Raw genomic sequence first — 19388 nt, 5'->3', positions numbered from 1 at the left:
GTACAAACTGCAACAATCTTTATAGCACAAAAAGGATTAAGTAACACTACTGATTTCCACCCAAGAGGCTGGCAGCCTCGAATGAGAGTTATGGATGTGTGCATTTTTATGTCTTCTATTTTAGTAAAAACTTATTTTGCATGCACATACATAAGCACAGCCCTTTGAATAAAGCCAATGAATCACGGTTATAAGTAACCAAAGAGGATAAATTGGGAGAATAATTTGTTCATTTACTGAACTTTGAAGCTTGCCATGATTTTTTTTTCTAAACTAAATGCTTGAACATAGCCACAAGAAAAATAAACATCAGGAAAATATCTACAATTCCAACACAAAGCAATTGCCAGTTACTTTGCACCAAGTGTGAAGCTTTCTCTGAAAAATTAGCTTTGAGTATCCTATTCAAACAAGTGTAATGGCACTGAAAATGGTATTTACTTGTGATTTTTTTCCTCATATATATAAAACAGACTTTTCAGTAAAAATTAGGTGAACAGTAACAGGCAAAGATATTAAGCTGAATATGGATACAGCTGATGAGCTTGTGTTCCTCCACCAGCAATATTCAGAAAACAAATGTAAGCACACTTTAAAGCGGAAAGGTTACACTCAATTAAAAACCAACACAGTAATAAACTGGAATATGTATATGGAAAGCAAAGAACTGAAATTCTATTAAAACGAAGACAAATGAGAACAAAAACATATTGGCTAAAGCATTTCAAATAAAATTTTGCCATGGACAGAACTGCAACTCTCATTCCCCAGATTTTAAAAACAACTAATTCTTTACTGCTTCTCTAAATTTCTCCCAACTTTTTCTTGCATTGTTTTCAGGGTACTGTGATAATCGGTGTAGCTTATAAATTTCATTTCACAGCCTGAAATTCAAGATAGACTAAAACTATTTCCTCTAGCTGTAAGCACTAAATCAAAAACAGAAGTACCACCAGAAATATTGTTCAGGACAGGATGAGACTGCAGCTCATAGTGGGAAGAACAGTCACTGTTAAAAAAAATGATCAACTAATGAGGGAAGAACTGCTGGAATAGTAACTTCTCTTTCTTTAAGCTTTTACTCCAACTACAACTGGAGGCTCTCTATACACTTACATGATAAAAAGATGACTCTTACCATATAAAAACTGTTGGGAAATTCTAATTTAAGCTAACCTATAATGATTACTACTATATGAACAGCTTTAATAATATTAATCACACACAAGTTAAGCTATTTTAAGATAAGATTAAGATATCTACACATATATAGCACCTAACACATGCTGTGTAAAAAGGCATTAGGAACCCAAGTTCAATGTGACACTTGCCAGGAGAGGTTTAGGATAGATATCAGGAAAAATTTCTTTACAGAAGCAGTGGTCAGGCATGGGAACAGGTGACTCATGGAGGTGCTAGAGTCACCATCCCTCAAAGTGTTCAAAACACATGTATATGGTTTAATTGCCATGCTGGTATTAGTTTGATGGTTGGACTCAAGAGATCTTTTCCAAGTGAAATAATTCCATGATTCTATAGTAACATTCCTAACACTTTCTCCTCTACCCAAACCAGCCAATCTTCTTCTTATTTGGGGGGATATTTTCTTGTGGTTTTGTTTGTTTAGTGTTTGGTTGGTTTGGTTTTTTCTTTTCCCCTTTAAGTCTGAAAAAGAGAAAAATCCTTAGACTGCATTGTACAGCATACAGAAAAAAAAATCCAATTTTATAATCAAGTTCTCAACTACTTAGCAGGAAGTTATAACTGCACTGCTGATATTGCTGCATACAAAATATTCTGAATGAGTATTCAACATCTGGAGCAATGTCATTATTTAAACTGACATCTGCTGGCATCAGTTTAATTTAATTTACTGCTTTAAATGGATTCCAAGTTATTTGCAGGTGTATTTTTTTTCTGAAAGAAACATGTCTGTCACAGATTATGCAACTCAGTGCTTGTCATTCATTATGGTTTTGGCTTAACTATTACTAAAATAGATTTATTATATTTAGGCTTTATAAGATTCCAGGTATTAACTTTAAGTAATACAGTTTTACAGTTTTAGAAGCTGCCACTGTTGAAAAAGATAACTTTGTTTTCTGAATGTTATAATGACTTGCACATGTTGCTTGGGTTTACATTACTTGCTTTTTCTTGGGACTCTCTTTGCCAGTAACATATTCATAAGCCCCAGAGCAGCAAGTTAAATCATATTTATCTGAGCTGATAGTGTAAGTGCATAAAGTGAAAGGCAGATAAGCTGAAGTGACAGGACCCATCAATTTCTGTAAGACAAGACTCCTAAACTTACTTGTTATGACCAATACAGTACCACTGCAAAGGCTGCATGAAGCAATGAACCTGTTTATAAAGCCAGAACATAAGTTGAAAGATGTCAAAGTTGAAAACATCTCCTGCTACAATTCACTGCTACTTTTCATTATCCTACAACTTTATGTTCACCTGGCAACTTCACCTTTCTCCTCTCCTTATCTTCACACTGTTAGCATTATGATCAGGTTAAAGTTGCGTTTTCGTAAGCATCCGTGTCCTTCACTTTGAAATTTAGCATCTTGGACCTTCATTTTGTCACAAATCTGCATTGATACACTTCGCTGCTGGATTCTGTGGTGCTGAAGATGGCAGATTCTGTGGTCCCTGTAGTGCCAGAACAGTTGAGGGTCTCAACGGTAAAAATAAACCCAGCATTGTGATCCATATTCTAAAGCTAAGGAATTAAATTGTGGAAGACCTTCAGAAATGTTGACTAAAACAGGCCATTTGGATAGCATCCAAATTACTCAAAACTTGAACTAGAAGAGAGAGAGAGGTGGTATTCCACAGGGCAAATGAATGACCTGGAATTGTCAGAAAGCCGTAACAGTCATAAATCAAAACAGCTATCTGTCAGAACTAGTGTGAAATATATCTAGTCTGAATGTCACAAAAGGATTTAAAAAGAATGGCATTACTTTGAGAGCACCAGCCTTTCCTTCCAAGACATTTTGAGTTCTCCAGTTTGAAATAATCCTTCCAGGCTTCACAGATTTAAACAGGTGAGGAACTATGGCAATCTCTCATTTTATCTGGCTCCACACACAATGATTTTTCATTTGGCTCTTGTTTAACTTGGTTCACACAGATAATACCCTCTGTATTTTCTTCAGCTTAAAAACAAAACAAAAATCATTGAAGTTCAAACTCCACTGACAATGCCTCAGCCCCAATAACAGTATGCATTTAAAAGAAAAATATTTCAGGAACTCAAAGCAAGGCATTTGTGAACTTAACTGTTGTGTAGTGTGATAGCCCATCATGTCATCTACTGTGCTATAGATGAGGTGCTACAAGACACTGCAAGTTAACATGAATTTACTTCACTAAAGGCACCCTCAAAACCTTTTATTAAAAAAATAGTATGTTTATTTAAAAATTGTATGTTCAGAGAGAACAAAATTATTCTCACATAAAATGTCTTTTGTTTTTCCTATGGAAAATTAGAACTACAATATTTATTTATTTATTTTCCAGGGGAAAGGAGGAGTGGAGGTGCTATTGCTGGGAAAAAAAAAAAAAATAAAGCATGTTGATTTAGAGAATGACTCACACTTTAAAAACTCACTTACAACTTTCATCACTCAAAATTTTGAAGAGCATCATCATCTAGACTGAACAAAGAGGTGAAACAACAAATTGGATGAGGTGCATTTGATAACCTCTCTGAAGTTCTTTTACTCTGAAAATAGTTTCTCAGGAGAATAGTAAAATTCAGCTATAAAAAAGAAAGCAACCAGTTACACAAACATTTAACTACAGCAGGCAGAAAATATCTTAAATGTAAAGCTTTTACAATACTGCCAAATACCCCAATATTACTTTAACACAGATGAATTTCAGTATATTTCTTCATGTGCCCTTTTATTTCTTCATGTAATCTTATATTTCCATCTTCAGGATATTACAAAATTTAGTACAAATGAAGTCTGGCTGACCTGCAAAAGTCATCAGGACATATGGAGAAAATTATTGCTATGGCATTACAAAGGTGCAGACTATGATCTAGCACATCTTTACATAGATGTTCCTGCAAAACTATTTAATAGCCATCTTTTTAGAAGTCACAGATGATGTGCTCTTGTGCAACTTGATCTAGGCCAACCTGCTTTAAGCAGGGAGTTTGGACTAGATCTCCAGTGGTGCCTTCCAACTCCCACCTTGCTGTGATTCTGTGATAATTTTATCTAAGAAATAGGAATTTTTTGGTAAAAATATCAGGTTCATCAGATAACTTGGTAGTAGGTCAAAGAAAGTGATAAGCAGTTTAAGAAGTCATCTTTTTACGTCAAAAACTAAGTTTTTGGGTTGGTGTAAAAACTAATTAGAATCAGCTAACAGAAGTTTATGCAGAGTTCCCCATTATCAACACATTTCTCTCCTTTCTTCAAGAGACACAGAACAAAATCCACTCTATTTTATATATTTACATATTATTTGGAACACTGCAACTTACTGAGTTCTGGATGGCTGTTCACAATCTGTACTGGAATAGTCTGTACATCTCCCAAGAAAATCTGATGGACTCCTTCTTCTAAGCTTCTGGAGTCATCTACCCCTCCAACTGTTACCAGCTGGCCCATAGTGACCAGACTCTGAGCAGAGCCAGGTGGAGTCCCAGAAGCAGAGGCAGCAGCACTATGCTGTGTTAGGCCAGCACTTGCTTGTAAACTGTGTCCTCGACTAAGTACTAGGGAATGGTTGGTTATTGCACTCCTTAGGGAATCCAGACTTGCAGGGCCAGGAGGGGAACTGCTATTTACAATAAGGGCTGTTGATCCATTTGTGGAGGTAAAAGTTGACTGAAGCTGTAATCCCTGTGAAAGATAAGGCAAAAGAACTAACATACCAGTATTTACAGCAGGAGGAATTTGCATTTAATGGTATGGTTTTTTGCAATGCTGGAACTAGATAGCTTCTGACTTCCTATAAATTATCTCTTTCAAACAGACAATTAGAAAACAATTAGCACAATGCTATCTATCAGCAGCTAGAAGGCTACTGATGACCCTAAAGCTCTAATTTTGGATTAATATTCAGTTTCATATCATTCCCCACTACTGCCCATTCCACAAGAGGTAGGCACTAAAAGTTAAGCATACTGCTTTGAGAAAAAGAGTGTGAGGTGGAGCCAGGATGTCTTCAGAAACAGAGGGGAATACAAGTACAACAGTGTCTTACTGCAGACGGTACTTCTAGGGAAGAGACCATGCATTTCATTGGGGTTCAGGAAGTAAGACGATAGCTTTTCAAAGAAGCAGTTAGGGAAGAAGGCTAAAAGAGACATTTTTGACTGGAGATAAACTCTAGAAGAAGCTCTTTCAGCACAACGTTCTTATTTCCACTCCTCAGCCTTTCAACCTTGGAGTTTACAGATCCTAGCTGGGAGCAGTTTTAGGGAGGATTTAAAAGGAATTAGTAAGACTGACTTATCTCCCCTCAGTTCTGCAGAATTTCCATCAAAAAAATGACTGGACCATGTGGAAAATGAATAGGTGCTTGGTTTGAGATAGAAGCCCACTACCTTCATCATTTTGGTTTTGCCTTCACAACAGACTAACTTCCAAGGGTTCAAGAGATGGCAGGGGGATCCTGTGTATGTTAAATGTGACATGTGAGACGGCACACTAAGTATTGACAGCTATTTCAAAGGCTGTGTTATCTAGCCATTGAGGGAGGTCATTAGCTGAGAGAGAACTTGCTGTTCTCAGCTTGCCTTCAGCATTCCCAGTACAGAATATTAGTTCTGTAAACAAGCTGACTGTACCTGAAGTTGTGCAAATATCTTGGGCTGAAGTGAAGACAGTGAAGACAACAGCTGAGCTGTTTCTGGTAGCAAGGACGCCCCACTCTGGTTGGATTCTGCTTTGGTGATGGCTGACTTCCCTGCTGAGCTTCCTACAGTGCCACAGAAAGGAAGCAGACAATTATGACAAATTTATTCTTCCTGGTTTAAAGCCTTCCCTACAAACTGAACAACCCCCTTCCATCTCAGCATAGACATACATGTTGTTCTCTCTTCTGCTGAAGTTTGATGCTAAAGAAAAGAGGTTGGGTATGAGAAACTGACAATAGTATAGGAAGGGTGTATCTGTTCATAGTCAAAAACAGGAGCATCAGTAAGCCCATGTTGGAGAGCACAGTAATTGCAACCTATCCTGTGCTTAGAATTTCTTGTTATAAGTTTGAAATTGAAACACTTCTATGAAGGCAGGAATAAAATAATTTGACAATACATATACTTCAGCAAGGGCTCAACAACAGACAGGCATCAAAAGAAACTGTTATCTTCCCAAATAAAAATCTACACAGGAAATCTTCTAAGTCACACCAGTTCCTTCCAAACATTTTTGGGAAATTAGGATGACTTCTATGCAATATCACACTAGAAGTTCACTTATCTGGAGGCCTTTTAGCCTACAGGTTACATCAGATCCTCAAAACTCATAAAATGCACAAATGACACTTAATTTCCTGAAAACTTGTAAAAATTGAGGTTCACTTGTAGTAATTTCTGCAAGGAAATTTCAAATGGGATCATCCTGTTTCCTGTTTGAGCCACCCAGAACATTTTGGGTAAGATTTATCCAGACCATAGTAGACATTGCTTAGCCTCTTACTTCAGTTGCAGTCTTTTAACTGTAAAAGAAGAGCCTGCCCTGTGCATGGAAGTTAGCCTGCTGAATGGAAAAAAATTAAGAACGCCCAATGGCAAAAAGCTTTCTACCAGGAAATCATACAGAAGTTTTCAGCAACCTAAGTGAGTGGAGATAAATCTTTCAACATCTATACTAATTTGCCAAGTGCAACTCTTTATCATAACTGACCATCACATACAATCTCCTTGAATTCATAAACCTCCTTGAATTCAACTATGTAAAATATTTAGGCTCTTTTTAATGCTACATAGAGATCCCATAAGCATACGTGAATATTCACACGTAGGAAGAGATAGTAGTTATTTCCTTGGGTTGTATTCTACATCGACATGCCTAGGAATAATATTGTTCCTTGGTTCAGCTCCTAACCTATGCACTCCTTATGCTGCACGGGCATTCATTCAGTATCAACAGCACTAATTAAAAGAAAAATAAATCAACCAGCCACCCCCAGGTGTTCATCTCACTTGTCATTATACTTCATTAAGACATAAAATAGAGCACACTTCAGCTGGATAGCTACAGTGATTGTTACAGCTAGGAAAGAGGAAACTCTATGACATGGAGATATGGAGTTCTGCAAAACAAACAGCTGGCTTTAGCTCTGTTATTTTTTTATTTATTAAATGTAAACTTGTCCCCATTCAGCACAATTTGAAATGGAAAAACAAAACAACAAAAAACCCCTTATACAAACAGTAGCTTGAAAAGTCAGTGTTGCCTTCCCCTGCTGCTACTACTCCACATACACTAATGAGAATGGATTTTTTCAAAGTCACCCTTATTTTTTTTCTTGGACTTGTAACACAATCATAAATGCATGTGCCATGTGTAGAAACACATATCCCTATATTCAAGTGAAGACAAGTTATGCCAGAATAAAAAAAGCTGCTTATATTCACCCCCAATTGGTGCACATGTGGAGAAAATGAAACAAATCCAATACTTTAGCTTCCTTTAAAAATCAGTATGTCACTGGATGAATGCTTACACGTTACATTTGATAGGCTACTCTGCCGTAGAAAATTATCTGTGAAATGCAAAGAAAGCAAAAATTGTTCTTGCTGAAACTTTTCCAGCATTCAGACAGCTCACACCAAAAGTCATCTCTACTGAGCTCTGTCACAAACGTTGAAGGCACAATTATCTTCAAAGGACAGAGTAATTTAATTTTAAATTTATCACCGGCCAGCATGATCTAGCAGGGCATCTCACCCTATGTGTAACTCTGTGTGGCTTTCACACAGATATAGTTACAAACACTTTTATTACAGTACATGGTTTGAAGTTGTAACAGGAACTAATTTTCAACAAAGGAAAAATAGTGTGATGACTGACTGTTTAAAAGTGAGGCTGATAGTGCTTACCTAAGGTGGTCTCAGAAAGAGGAATGGACAAAGTTACGCTAATGCTGTTTACCTTAAGATAGGAAGAAACATACTAAAATAACTAGATCCAGAGGAACTTTATCAATGATGAGAGGTTGGAGATTCCCCAAACACCAGACTTCCATCCTTGAGAATTAACATTGGTAAAGCTAGCAAAGTTCCCCAAATTGGTGTTCTGATGTTGAATTTACTTCACTGTAACATCATTATAATGTGAAAAACCACACCCTCTAGCTAGAGAAGCCCCCTACCCAAGTAGACCCCCCCCCTTACGCTTTGTGCATGCACAGTCCATTTAAAAGTAGCTGTATCTTTAAGACGAAGCAAGAAAGAAACTGACCACAGTGGCTAGTTAGTAGGCTAATACATTTTACTATAGAAATATCCACCAGTGTGCCAGCTGTGTGGAATTATCCCTTAGCACTGTTTCTGTGCACAACTGGAATAAAACAAGTATCTTGATTCTGTGGTGTTGACTGACTTTTGCACATTGGTTAAAGAACCCAGATTTGGGACAATGGAAGCTGTATCTTCAAAAGAAACAGACCTTCAACCATGAATATATAAACCCCAAGTTTCTATAGAGGATAGAAGTTTAATATTGCTAGGTGGCTCAGCAATCACTGACAAGAGACGCTACTTTGGCTTCACACATTAGTGAGGAAGTTAAATCCACAAAGAACTGAAGAAACATCGCTCACAGACTTGCTGCTACTGTGATGACACCTGTGCTTCTATTTCTATTCTAAGCATAAAGAAAAAATGGAAAACAGTGCCTTCAATTCTGACAAAAGAAACAGTGTTTGTTATTCAGAGCCTGATCCTTGCAGTGGACTTGATGAGAAAAGGAATCACAATATACATTTGAGTAATTTTTAGCAAGATGTTTAAGCATGTGTGAAGCACAAACCTTCAAGGAACTCCAGTACCCAGCTAGCTTCAGGGTATTGTGTGTTCTGACAGATAAAACAGCTCAGCAGGAATTTAATTGTCTGTACAAGTGTTATTACCACCTTCATCCGAGGTAAACTGCTCTTTCCACATAACTATCCTGTTAAAATCTTCAGTTGCTTGAAGGTGCTGTGTAAAAGTCAAACTTACAATTTTCATACTTTTGCCAACCCCATCAAGACTATGCATATTTTTCCACACATGCAGTCAAATAGTTAAAAAATAACATGCCCAAATAGACACACCAAAATAATCCTTGAGTTTAGCTGAGTGACAGAACATGACAGCAACCTTTCAGGAAGGAAGCTGAAGTTCTGTGCCACAGCGAATAAAACAAACACATTCGGAGACAGCAAAGTTCTCAATGTAGTCCTACCATCTGAAGGTGGTGAGGCAAATGTAACAGTCACTGTTTCTGTGAGAACATTCTCACTGTCTGTGGTCCACTGCAGATGAAAAGAAAAAGATCTCAGTTCTCAGAAAGGGTGCAAATTTGTCTGCTACAGGAACATGGGCTCAATACAAGATGTGTAGGAAAACAGTGTCTAAAGCAATGCCTTCTTATTTTCTTTCAACTATGTATTTTGGGAGCTCTTGGGTTAAAAACCAAAGTACTGTGGAAAGAATTTTTAACATACAGTATATCAGGTAGGCTTAAGTCTGCTCATGACATTTCTAGGGCTTTAAAATAGAAAGTCAAACTGCTTGGCTATCTCACAAGCATCTTTCACTCACCTGGGCTCAAAGCAGTGTGGGGAGAGGGAAAAGGCTGATGACACAGTATGACTTAACAGTACAGTTTGTTACTGAACATTCTGAAGTATCTATTTCATGCTCACATCAGTTGCTATAAAGTGTATTAATACTTACATATTCAAAATGCGATGCAAGTCCTAATTTAGACTGTATCTGAGACATAAGTTATCCTCATTTTAAGATATGAAAAAGTATCAGTAACTTCAAAACAATAAAAAAGCCATGAAAATAAATTGTCTGACACTGGAATTTTTCTACATCACATGGCTTCCAGTTCATGCAATCATCACAAAGTGCTGATATTGTATAAATTGTCAATTGACTGATAGTAATTTAAGCTGATTAGATAAATGCAAATAAGGTCAGATGGTTTTATTCACGTTCAATACAATCTTTCTCAGCTAAAGATTTCCCTGAAAATATTTCTGCTGGAAATACAAAAACATAGCGAATTTTGGGTGAAATACAGCTTTGTGGTAAAAACTAAAAATAAAATTTCCAATATTTAACTCCAAAAATCAAACAGAAATAAAGGCAAACATACTGTTGCTGGCATACTTTCTGAGTTGCACACCATCTCGCCATTCCTCAGGCACTTCTGTACTTCATGAATGTGGTTCTTGATGTCATTCACAGTGGGGAAGAAGGACAGGTTATGTCTTTCTGGCACTTCATCAGGCTTGAATAATTCTCTTTCCACATACTTTCTGTCACATGTTAAAGAACATCAAAATATATGCATTTCAAATATATTGTGCTATTTCCCTGTGTTATAGACACCAGTACCTTCTCCATCCTCTTGTCACAATGACAAGAGCAAGCTAAAGCTCTTTGTGTATCTGCTACAGAGTTTGGAACTACAAATCCCCACTTATTCAACTAACTTTAAGGGGATAGAAGCCCTTCATGGCTTTCGACAATGAAATGGAAAGAGAAGACATATGGGAAATATGTTCAGTAATGCATCAGCACAGTTATTGAAATGCAAAAGAAAATACAGCACCACAGACTGAGCATGCGAGACAGTTCTGTACCTTAGTTGTTTCCTTACTGCATAGACCTGCTCTATTCCTTGAGACACCAATTCCCGGATCTTTTCTGCCACTTGAGGATGGAGTCGGGAAGGCAAAGCACAGTTCTCACCTCTAACAACTTCCTCCTCCTCCTCCTCAGGAGGAGACACAGAAAAATGGGAGGGTGAAGAAGGGAGGCAGGAAGTTTTCATTTCATGATATTGGTGGGCTTTCTGAGTGGGTAACTGTACATACCACCTGGAGAGAAGGAAAGAGTTTCTACACACAATTCTCAAGCAGAGTTAAAAAAATTAGTCTCTTGGGGAACATTCTGACAATCACAGACAACCTAGTCAGAGACACTTGAATTTTTACAGACTCTGAACTGGAAGACACTGCCTTTCAGAGCTCATGATCCCCTCATGCTTTTCAATGTAAACCAGATCAAAGCCCCAAATAACACAACTATTTCTATTACCTGCACAAAAATATCTGCTTAAATTCCACAACTTGGTACTTAATACATTTACCAAATTAACACTCCAGAGCCATCAAAGTCTTACCAATATTGCGGGATTTTTTGCTTTTGATATTAATCTAGAGCCTTAATGAAGTGACTAAGTAAAATGTAAATCAAAGCAAGGAAATTATTGCTCCTTTTTGCTTCATTTGTCAAGATAAAGGGGAGAAAAAAGTGGAAGTTTCACCTGAGGACACCTCCAGCATCTATCAAGTTCTTCTTCAGCATGTTGAATGCTTTCTCCTGCTCCATTCTTATGATTTTCTTGTCAATTTTAGGGTCAGTAGGAACCCTGTATTCCAGAAACTTTTGAACCTTTTTAATATAAATCCTTCCAAGGATGGGGATGAAAAATAAACAAAATAAACAAACAAACAAAACAAACAATTTCCTTCAGTACACTTTGCCCTCAGGAGGGGGAAGGCAAATCCCCCACCTACTTCATATATCAGATATAATTATAGAAAAAGTTCAAGCAGAGTGTTGCAGGGGGTGAGGAGCCTCCAAGAGAACAGCAGAACTGACAAGGACACATCAACAGAGATGTATGCACTTCTGCTAGTCTTGAAGCCACTTGGCCAGAGTAATTTTGCACCTCAGCAAATCCCTCAGTACAGTGAAAGCACAACTTCATTTCTGAACAGGCTTGAAGCCAGAACTTAGTATATACATACCCAGCTGCAACTATCCAGGTGAACACACTCTTAGACCAATAAAAACTGGACAAGCACCCAAAGAATGATCAAGGACAAGGAAAAACACTCAACACTATTGTTGGATAATAAGAAAGTCCCCAGTAAACAGGAAGAACTTTAATGCCTTCAGCAAATATGACATCTGCTACATTAAGATGTCTGATTGATATGAGTGCAATGAAAAGCCCAAAGGAAAAAAAAACCACCCAAGATGGCAAAGTTTCAGGACCAAAAGTGGTCACTAAAGGATACCACAATAACTAATGCCCAGGCAGAGAATAATTCCCACTTGTATTTCACATCATGATGCACTGCTGCTTTGCAACCTATCAAATCTCAGCCTCATTCAGTTTAACAGGACAGCATTTCCTCCTTCCCTCTAAATGATTATCAACCTCAAGTTACAAAGGATACAAAGCGATGAGCTATGATGCACATCAGCTACCAGCCTCAAACAGTGCTCTACTAAGGCTCACCGACCAGGACTCTGAGTAGCTATTTCTGGTTTATAAACAATTCTTACCTTGCTGGACAAGTGGCTTTGTAGAGATGGCCAGAGGAAGTATCTTGTTCAGCAGCTTTTTTGGAGTGGAACCCTTTCCTCCTTGGCCCATACTGGCACTCCATTACAATGGCTCTGCTTCCTGGGAAGAGAAAGTAATGCACTTTACTTATCCAAACAATCATGTAAGTTATTACAGTAAAACAGTATTTACAGGAAAGACTAGAGTCCTGAAACCATCTGTGACTCTTCAGAAGGCAGAACACCTAAGTGTAGTTAGCATTCAAATACACAGGGGTGTAAGCCAGAGGAGTTTCACAGCGTTTCCCACAGTTACCGCACTTCACAACACTCCTGCAACTTATGTGAAGGCAAAATACTGTATTCTGTGCTGCTACGGTATCCTGCCTCCTGTCTTAAATAAATACTTCAGACCATATTATCCTGCAAATGCTTGCTTGCAAGTCAGATCTGTCTTATCTGCTAACTAACCCTGTTCAGTGTGGCACATCTGCAGGCTTACATAAATATGGCTTGTCTCTAAAGTTGTAGCAAGTGTCTTCTGTCAGACTTCTAACACAAGTGGTAATAGGTGTAGCACTAAAGTGGTCAAGAAAGGAGCTTCTTCCAAATTTCTTCTGTGTCCATGTTTAGTTATTTTTTATTTATAATTCATATACTCCAGTATGCAGGCAAGAAGCTGCCTATAGCACAAATAAGTGATAACACCAAAAGCATTTAAGTATCACAGTAGTAACAGTCTATTTCATAAGATACCAAATGATTTACTGCTTTAGAATTAAAAATTAAATTTAAAACATGCAACACAAATAAAAAACCCCAGGATATTTAAAAGAATTATGTATAACAAACAGATATCTTCTCTCTTTTTAAAAAGCAAATTTAAAGACAAAGCTCTAGGACTAAAAATACTTCAAGAGATTTAAACTAGTCCTTGCTAACATGAATCTCAAAAGAGGTTTTATGAGGCCCTCGTTTTACAAAAGTACAAACTACCCATAATTCTTACAATCAAGATTTGGATGATTCCTGCGTGTTTCGTGCTATAGGGAGCTACCCACTTTCTCTGCATTTATATTCTCTGATATACCCCTAGAGAACACTTTTGTCCTACACAGTCTAGAATTCAGTTACCTGGGATTTAAACTGTAGTTTAGTAAATCACATTTACAGATTCTGCTCTACAGGTGTAAAGAATTTTTAACAATGCTTTTCATAGAGGAGTTGTAAGCTAAATAAAAATGTATTGGAAAGGCAAGACATTATAAATATACATAATGCCTGTTTGGGGGTCTGAGCAAAGCAAAAAGTATTACAGCTTAACCTGAGTCTCTATTAGTCTGCAACACTTTAACAAAAATCTATGCATGTTTTTGTTCCAAACATCTTTCCATGAGACAACTCATTTACCAGGCAGTCCTTATAGGAAGCTAAAAGACATCTCAGAAAAACTAAAAGCATGAGTATTTTTGGCTTTATTCTTAGCTTTCTTCTACTTCACAATTTACAGCTGAAGCTTTAAAACTGATGCTAACGTTTCACTTTTTCAGTTACCTTCAGAATATAAAAATAATTTAAAAAACACCCAAGCACACAACCTACTTCTCATTCATGATCTCTGTGTAACAAATAAAGTCTGTTCATTATGTATCCAAATGAACTCAGTATTTCATGCATCATGAGCTAAATACATTACCAACATCCCAAGTCTGCACATTAATTTAAAAAAACAAAGAAACAAATCTTTCTGCTGAGGCTTTTTTTTTCTTTTCATATTTAGTTTCTTTAAAGGCTGCCATTTAAATAATTCATTGACTTAGAACAAACTCTTCCAAAGATCACCAAGTTAGTCAAGAATACTGGGACAAGTTCCTACCCTTTGAGAGCTTTCATGTCCTAACAGCACAGATCAGACCTCCACTTAAAGACCTCATCACAAGCACCTCCATCAAACGGCACTTAACTAACTTATTTCTAAAGAACAAAAGGAAATTATCACAATTACACTTAAGTCTGTGGTTTCAGGGAAACAAGCTCCTTTAGACTGTGTCAGAAAGGTGGCCCAAGCTGCTTTCTTTTTATGTTTGTGCCTTGACTTTATCAACACTAAAGAACACCATAAAGATTCTTCTTTATGACCAGCTGACAACTAAATTGAAATTTTGAAAGTGGTTATTAAAACAAAAGTTAGTTACCTGCATTGACAAAGGGGATACCGTCATATGGGACATACTGAGACTTCCACATCAACCGTGTGGCAGGTTTGGCTGGGCTTGGAGACTGGCGTGTCCCCCACACACTTTGTGTTTGCTGCTTGTGTAGTGTTAGAACGCTCTCTAATTCTGTCTCGCTCACACAATAGCCACGGTACGAGTCCCCAATTTTCTGCATGGAAAGGAGGTGAAATAATAGGATTATTCACCCATCTGTCTGCTGAGCATTACCCCAAAAAAACAGAAGTAGTCAGGGGCTCTGCATGCAAGGACACAGGCCCAGATTCTTGGTATTTTGTGGTTGTTTCCCCCTGCCTTCCATTAGTATCCTCACAAATAGATTCACCATCAGATCTAACACCAGAGTAGTCCCCACTGAGGTCAGGAGTTTGCCTGCACTCAAAGATCCTAAGTACACCAAGAACCTCTGAAAAGATTACAGTTACTGCCAACTTTGATTTCCACAGGACAATTTCACTCCCTGTTGTTTCCCCCGACACACACTTCAGTTGCAGTCAGGTCCTACATCTCAGCAAACACGTTCACTTAACTCCCACAGAGTATCTCTGAAGCATGAAAAGCTGCCTGTGCATCTACTTCAACACACTCATGCTGCACTCAGCTGGAGCAGAATACACCTGCTTCTACCATCACAAAACTGTCACACTAACATTGAATTCAGTGTCTCATGTAATCCTCCTCCCAATCTTCAGGGCACTCTTGATACTCAACTTTACACAGATACATAATATAATAGATTTGCCATGTGCAAACTGGTGATGGCTTCAATGAACTCTGCTAACCTCTGGGCACCTCCAGAAAAACTGCATGTAATATGACTTGAAGTGGGGGGGAAAAGAAGCAAAAACAAAAAACAACAAAAGGCTGCCAACAAACCCAAAATAACAACACCCAAACAACAAAAAATCCACACACCCCCAAAACACCCAAACAACAAAAAAACACCAAAGCAAAGCAACAACAAAAAGCGCCCCCCCCCCCCCAATCCAACAAAACCTCTGCCAAAACCAAAGCATAAACAACTGGCTGCCTTTGCAACATCCCCTGTTACAGCTCTTCAGCTGCTCAGTCATCACAGCTGATTCAGTGCTGGTCTCCCAGGGTCAGGCAGCAAGCAGTGAAAGCGCTAGGACAAAGAAGAGCTTTCTATCCTAATTTGGATACCATTTTTGCTTCTCCTCATAGGCAGCCCAGGATTAGGTTGAGCAAGCAGCTGGAAGTAACACCCAGAGTAGTTTGCCAGCTCAGTTTTACAGCACATCTGAGAGGAAAATGTGTGGTGAACCAGTACTACAATCTGATGAATCCATTTTGCCACCTTAATGACAGAGCAGCCAAATGTTTAAATAATACTTATACAAAAAGCAGCAACAGTGTCTCTCCAACATTCTTATCACACAAATGCTTTAGTGACACCTGCAGAAAACCTGCATCACAGTCATCAAAGAAAAACAGTATGTCTGTGGTCAGCATGACCTAAAGTCACAAAGAATAAATGAACACCTTGTGAATGGACTGAGCCAGCACAAGCCCAAAAGCAGAGGGTTATGCATGTACCAGCTGCATATGTCCTTCTGAGATACTAGCTGCTTACACTTCAGCAGCTGCAAGCACACTGTTCCTGCAGTTAAGGAAGTCTACACAGGCTGCACGCATAGAGCAGTGCTGAGGAACAGAAGTTGGCAATTGTTTAGCCAGAGACTGTAAGTAACATTTTTATCCAAAACTTGATCTGAAACATCCATGAGAAGCAAAGCAGCCCAAGAAATGCCAGAGGTAACTTTTTTACAGAAACATGGGATGCCTCCTTTCACAAGAGGGATTACAATACCACTCCACACAGAGAACATTGCATGACCAACATTTTTCTTTACATACCTTGTCCACTACAAATAGGTCATTGACCTCATTTCTAGGGATATAAGACTGTTGTGGCAGAAAAGCAGCAATAAAAGTTAATGCACTGTCTCCTATTCTGCTCTGTGTTTGCCCACAGTACTAACTGCCAAAGGAGTCATTGCCATTTAGAGTTCGGTCTTGGTCAGCCCCCTGGGATATACGGCTGGCATCATGTACACGGGCTATGCCACAGCTTCATCTGCTGGCATCTTCTGTGAAATTCACACACACTGCTTAAAGTCTGTTCCTGCTCTAGGAAGAGTGGAATTGTGAGTGGCCATATTTATCTGCATCTCTACAGGATGTCCAAATTCCAGTTGGACCCTTCAATATTGTTACTAGTAACAAAACACGCTGCAATATAGTTATGCCAGAAAGATAAATGACACCTTAAAATCCCATTGTTTGTAGTCTGTGCCCAGGAAACAGCACATGCATCCTAGCAGCCTCCAATGGATCTATGCCGTGTAATTGACAAACACAGCAAAGCAACTCTGCTGATACCACAAAAGGAGGAAGAGAATTTATTTGTACTACTCCTCCTTGAGTGGGCTGATTCTGCAGGAAAAATAGCAATAAAATATTTATTTTTTTTAAAGAATACTGCATGCAGGCAATAGTTCTGCTGAACACTAGAAACAGACATTTATATCTTCAGAACACATTCAGACAGTATTTTTATTTTCCTTCTCTTAAAAAATGAATTCTCTTTTATAAATGCTGCTGCTGTGAATTTTTAACACAGCAGGTAAAATTTCTTGTAACAGACTCAGATAGTGCAAGTAGACCATAATACGAGTCCTCCTATAAAAATGAAGCCAGTACAAACATATTTAGATAAGCTACACTGATGTTAAGACAGGATTGTATGTGCCACATTATGCCAAAAATCACAGAAATACAGGTTATATTATACTGAACTTTAAGAACTAACTGACCATTTAATTAAATCATTCTCTTAATGTTTAAGTGGTTACAGTAGTGTACAGGGCCACTTGTGTAAAATGGAAGGCACATGACAATGAGGAGTAGGTTAATATATTTAGTAATTTTAAGTGTTTCTAAGTGGATATAGAAAGAAATTAAATTTCTAAGTCCCTGCAACTGGAATCTCCAATTAGCAGTGACAAGACCAGTAGGAAAAAAACCTCAAATAGCAGGGATATCTGAAGAGGTGAACATGTTAGGGACTACAAGTTCTCCTTTATAAAAGTATTAAGATAAAGTAAAATAAACATCTATTAGGAAGAGTGTGATAGCACTTTAGCATTCTAGCTGTTGATATCACGTCAGTCATCAGGAGAGTTCTGCAGTCATCCAATGACACGCAAACAGAGAGAGCGTTCTGTTTAGGTCAAAAGCCATCACAGAGAAGAGCACTATTCAACAAAAGAGAAGCCAGTACTGGCAATCATGCCGGTACAAAACAAAAAAGTATCCTAGGAGAATACCTAAAACAGAAATCCCTAGTAAAACACTGACGTTAAGGTACTCCAGTAAGTGCCACGCTTGACCCTGATGAGCCATATGGATTTTGATTTCTAAGTGACAACGGAAACTAATATGAACAGTTGCAGACTTTGGCCATATAAAAGCAACTTTATCTTTTAATTAATGGATGACTAAGAATAACAAAAATCAGCTTGCTTAGCAGAAGACAGCAGAGCTTGAACTGAAGTTCAAGAGTGAACTCTTAACATGGCACACAATGGCCTTTCTCAGTGGTAAACGACACTGAGATTTCAGAAACATTTTTTACTTCAGGAGCTGCTGATGGTTAGTTATTCTACTAGCTAGTACCAATACTATTTCATAATACCAGGAAGCTTGAACACACCTTCTACAACTATAAATGTTACTCCTTTCATGGAATAGAATCAGTATTTTGGATCCAGCTGATAAAACATTAAATCAGAATTCTTTGCAGCCCACCTCACAGTTCCTGAGACGGTGTGCCCAAGCAGGCGTATTTGGTGGCAACGGCTGAAGAGGGATGGGAAAGTGATCTTCTATTACCCTGGAAGAAGAGAAGAAAAAAAAAGGTGTGGTTTGTTTTTTGTTGTTTTGTTTAAGAGGAAAAAAAAAAAGGAAAAAAAAAATTTATACAGACAGCCAGGAAAGCAACAATTTAGTCCAAACTACAGTAAATACATGGAATGAGTGCATTATGCACAACCCTTGAGCAAATGATAGGACAACAGATATTGAATCAACTTGCCCTAAAAAAAGGGGCTTGTTTTCTCCATATTCTATTTCACTGATAAAATAATTCACAGAAAACATATTTAAAAAACCCACTACTTTCTAAATCTAGGAAGACCTCTGAGCATTCAAATATTCTCATCATTGCTTGACAACAACAGACAAAACATAGACCAACTGATCGCCTTCAATATTTTTTTATGCAGCCGGATGGAGGAATAGTAAAGACTACAACCAAAATCAAACACTCATTAAATGCTGCACAGTTTATTTTAAATTACTAAGAACCAGCAGCAACAACTCTTAAATATCTAGTTTCTCCATTCCCTAAATCCTGCAGAATTAAAAATGATTAGTCAATGTTTATTATTCCAGAACTCAAGTGCATCACCTCCTAGCCATACAAATACATCTCCTTTACAGGACTATTTTTCTAATATGTGAAAAGTGTGTTCACAAAATCGATTCACAAAGTTTTTCTTTATTTTAAA

At 37.9% G+C, this 19388-nt stretch overlaps 1 protein-coding gene across 3 annotated transcripts in view; it reads right to left on the bottom strand.

The window, feature by feature from the left end:
* The window catches only part of CARF (calcium responsive transcription factor), a 42289-nt gene that overhangs the window by 17815 nt on the left and 5086 nt on the right, over window positions 1-19388 (bottom strand). For 2 of the 3 annotated variants that reach the window (XM_068138319.1, XM_068138317.1), the window contains exons 4-12: window positions 18628-18712; window positions 14758-14947; window positions 12563-12683; window positions 11532-11675; window positions 10846-11082; window positions 10356-10518; window positions 9432-9501; window positions 5825-5955; window positions 4514-4874 (exon numbers count right to left, since the gene is read on the bottom strand). In XM_068138319.1, coding sequence (XP_067994420.1) covers window positions 4514-4874; window positions 5825-5955; window positions 9432-9501; window positions 10356-10518; window positions 10846-11082; window positions 11532-11675; window positions 12563-12683; window positions 14758-14947; window positions 18628-18712 — 1502 coding nt within the window. Of the gene's footprint in view, window positions 1-3085; window positions 3996-4513; window positions 4875-5824; window positions 5956-9431; window positions 9502-10355; window positions 10519-10845; window positions 11083-11531; window positions 11676-12562; window positions 12684-14757; window positions 14948-18627; window positions 18713-19388 lie in introns of those variants that run through there. The other variant, XM_068138318.1, reaches the window with a different exon arrangement.

Source organism: Melanerpes formicivorus, unplaced genomic scaffold (genome assembly GCF_026170545.1).
Source record: "Melanerpes formicivorus ecotype bairdi unplaced genomic scaffold, bMelFor1.0.p_v2 SCAF_5, whole genome shotgun sequence".
NCBI lineage: Eukaryota > Metazoa > Chordata > Aves > Piciformes > Picidae > Melanerpes > Melanerpes formicivorus.
This window is presented reverse-complemented; position numbering and strand designations above follow the sequence as displayed.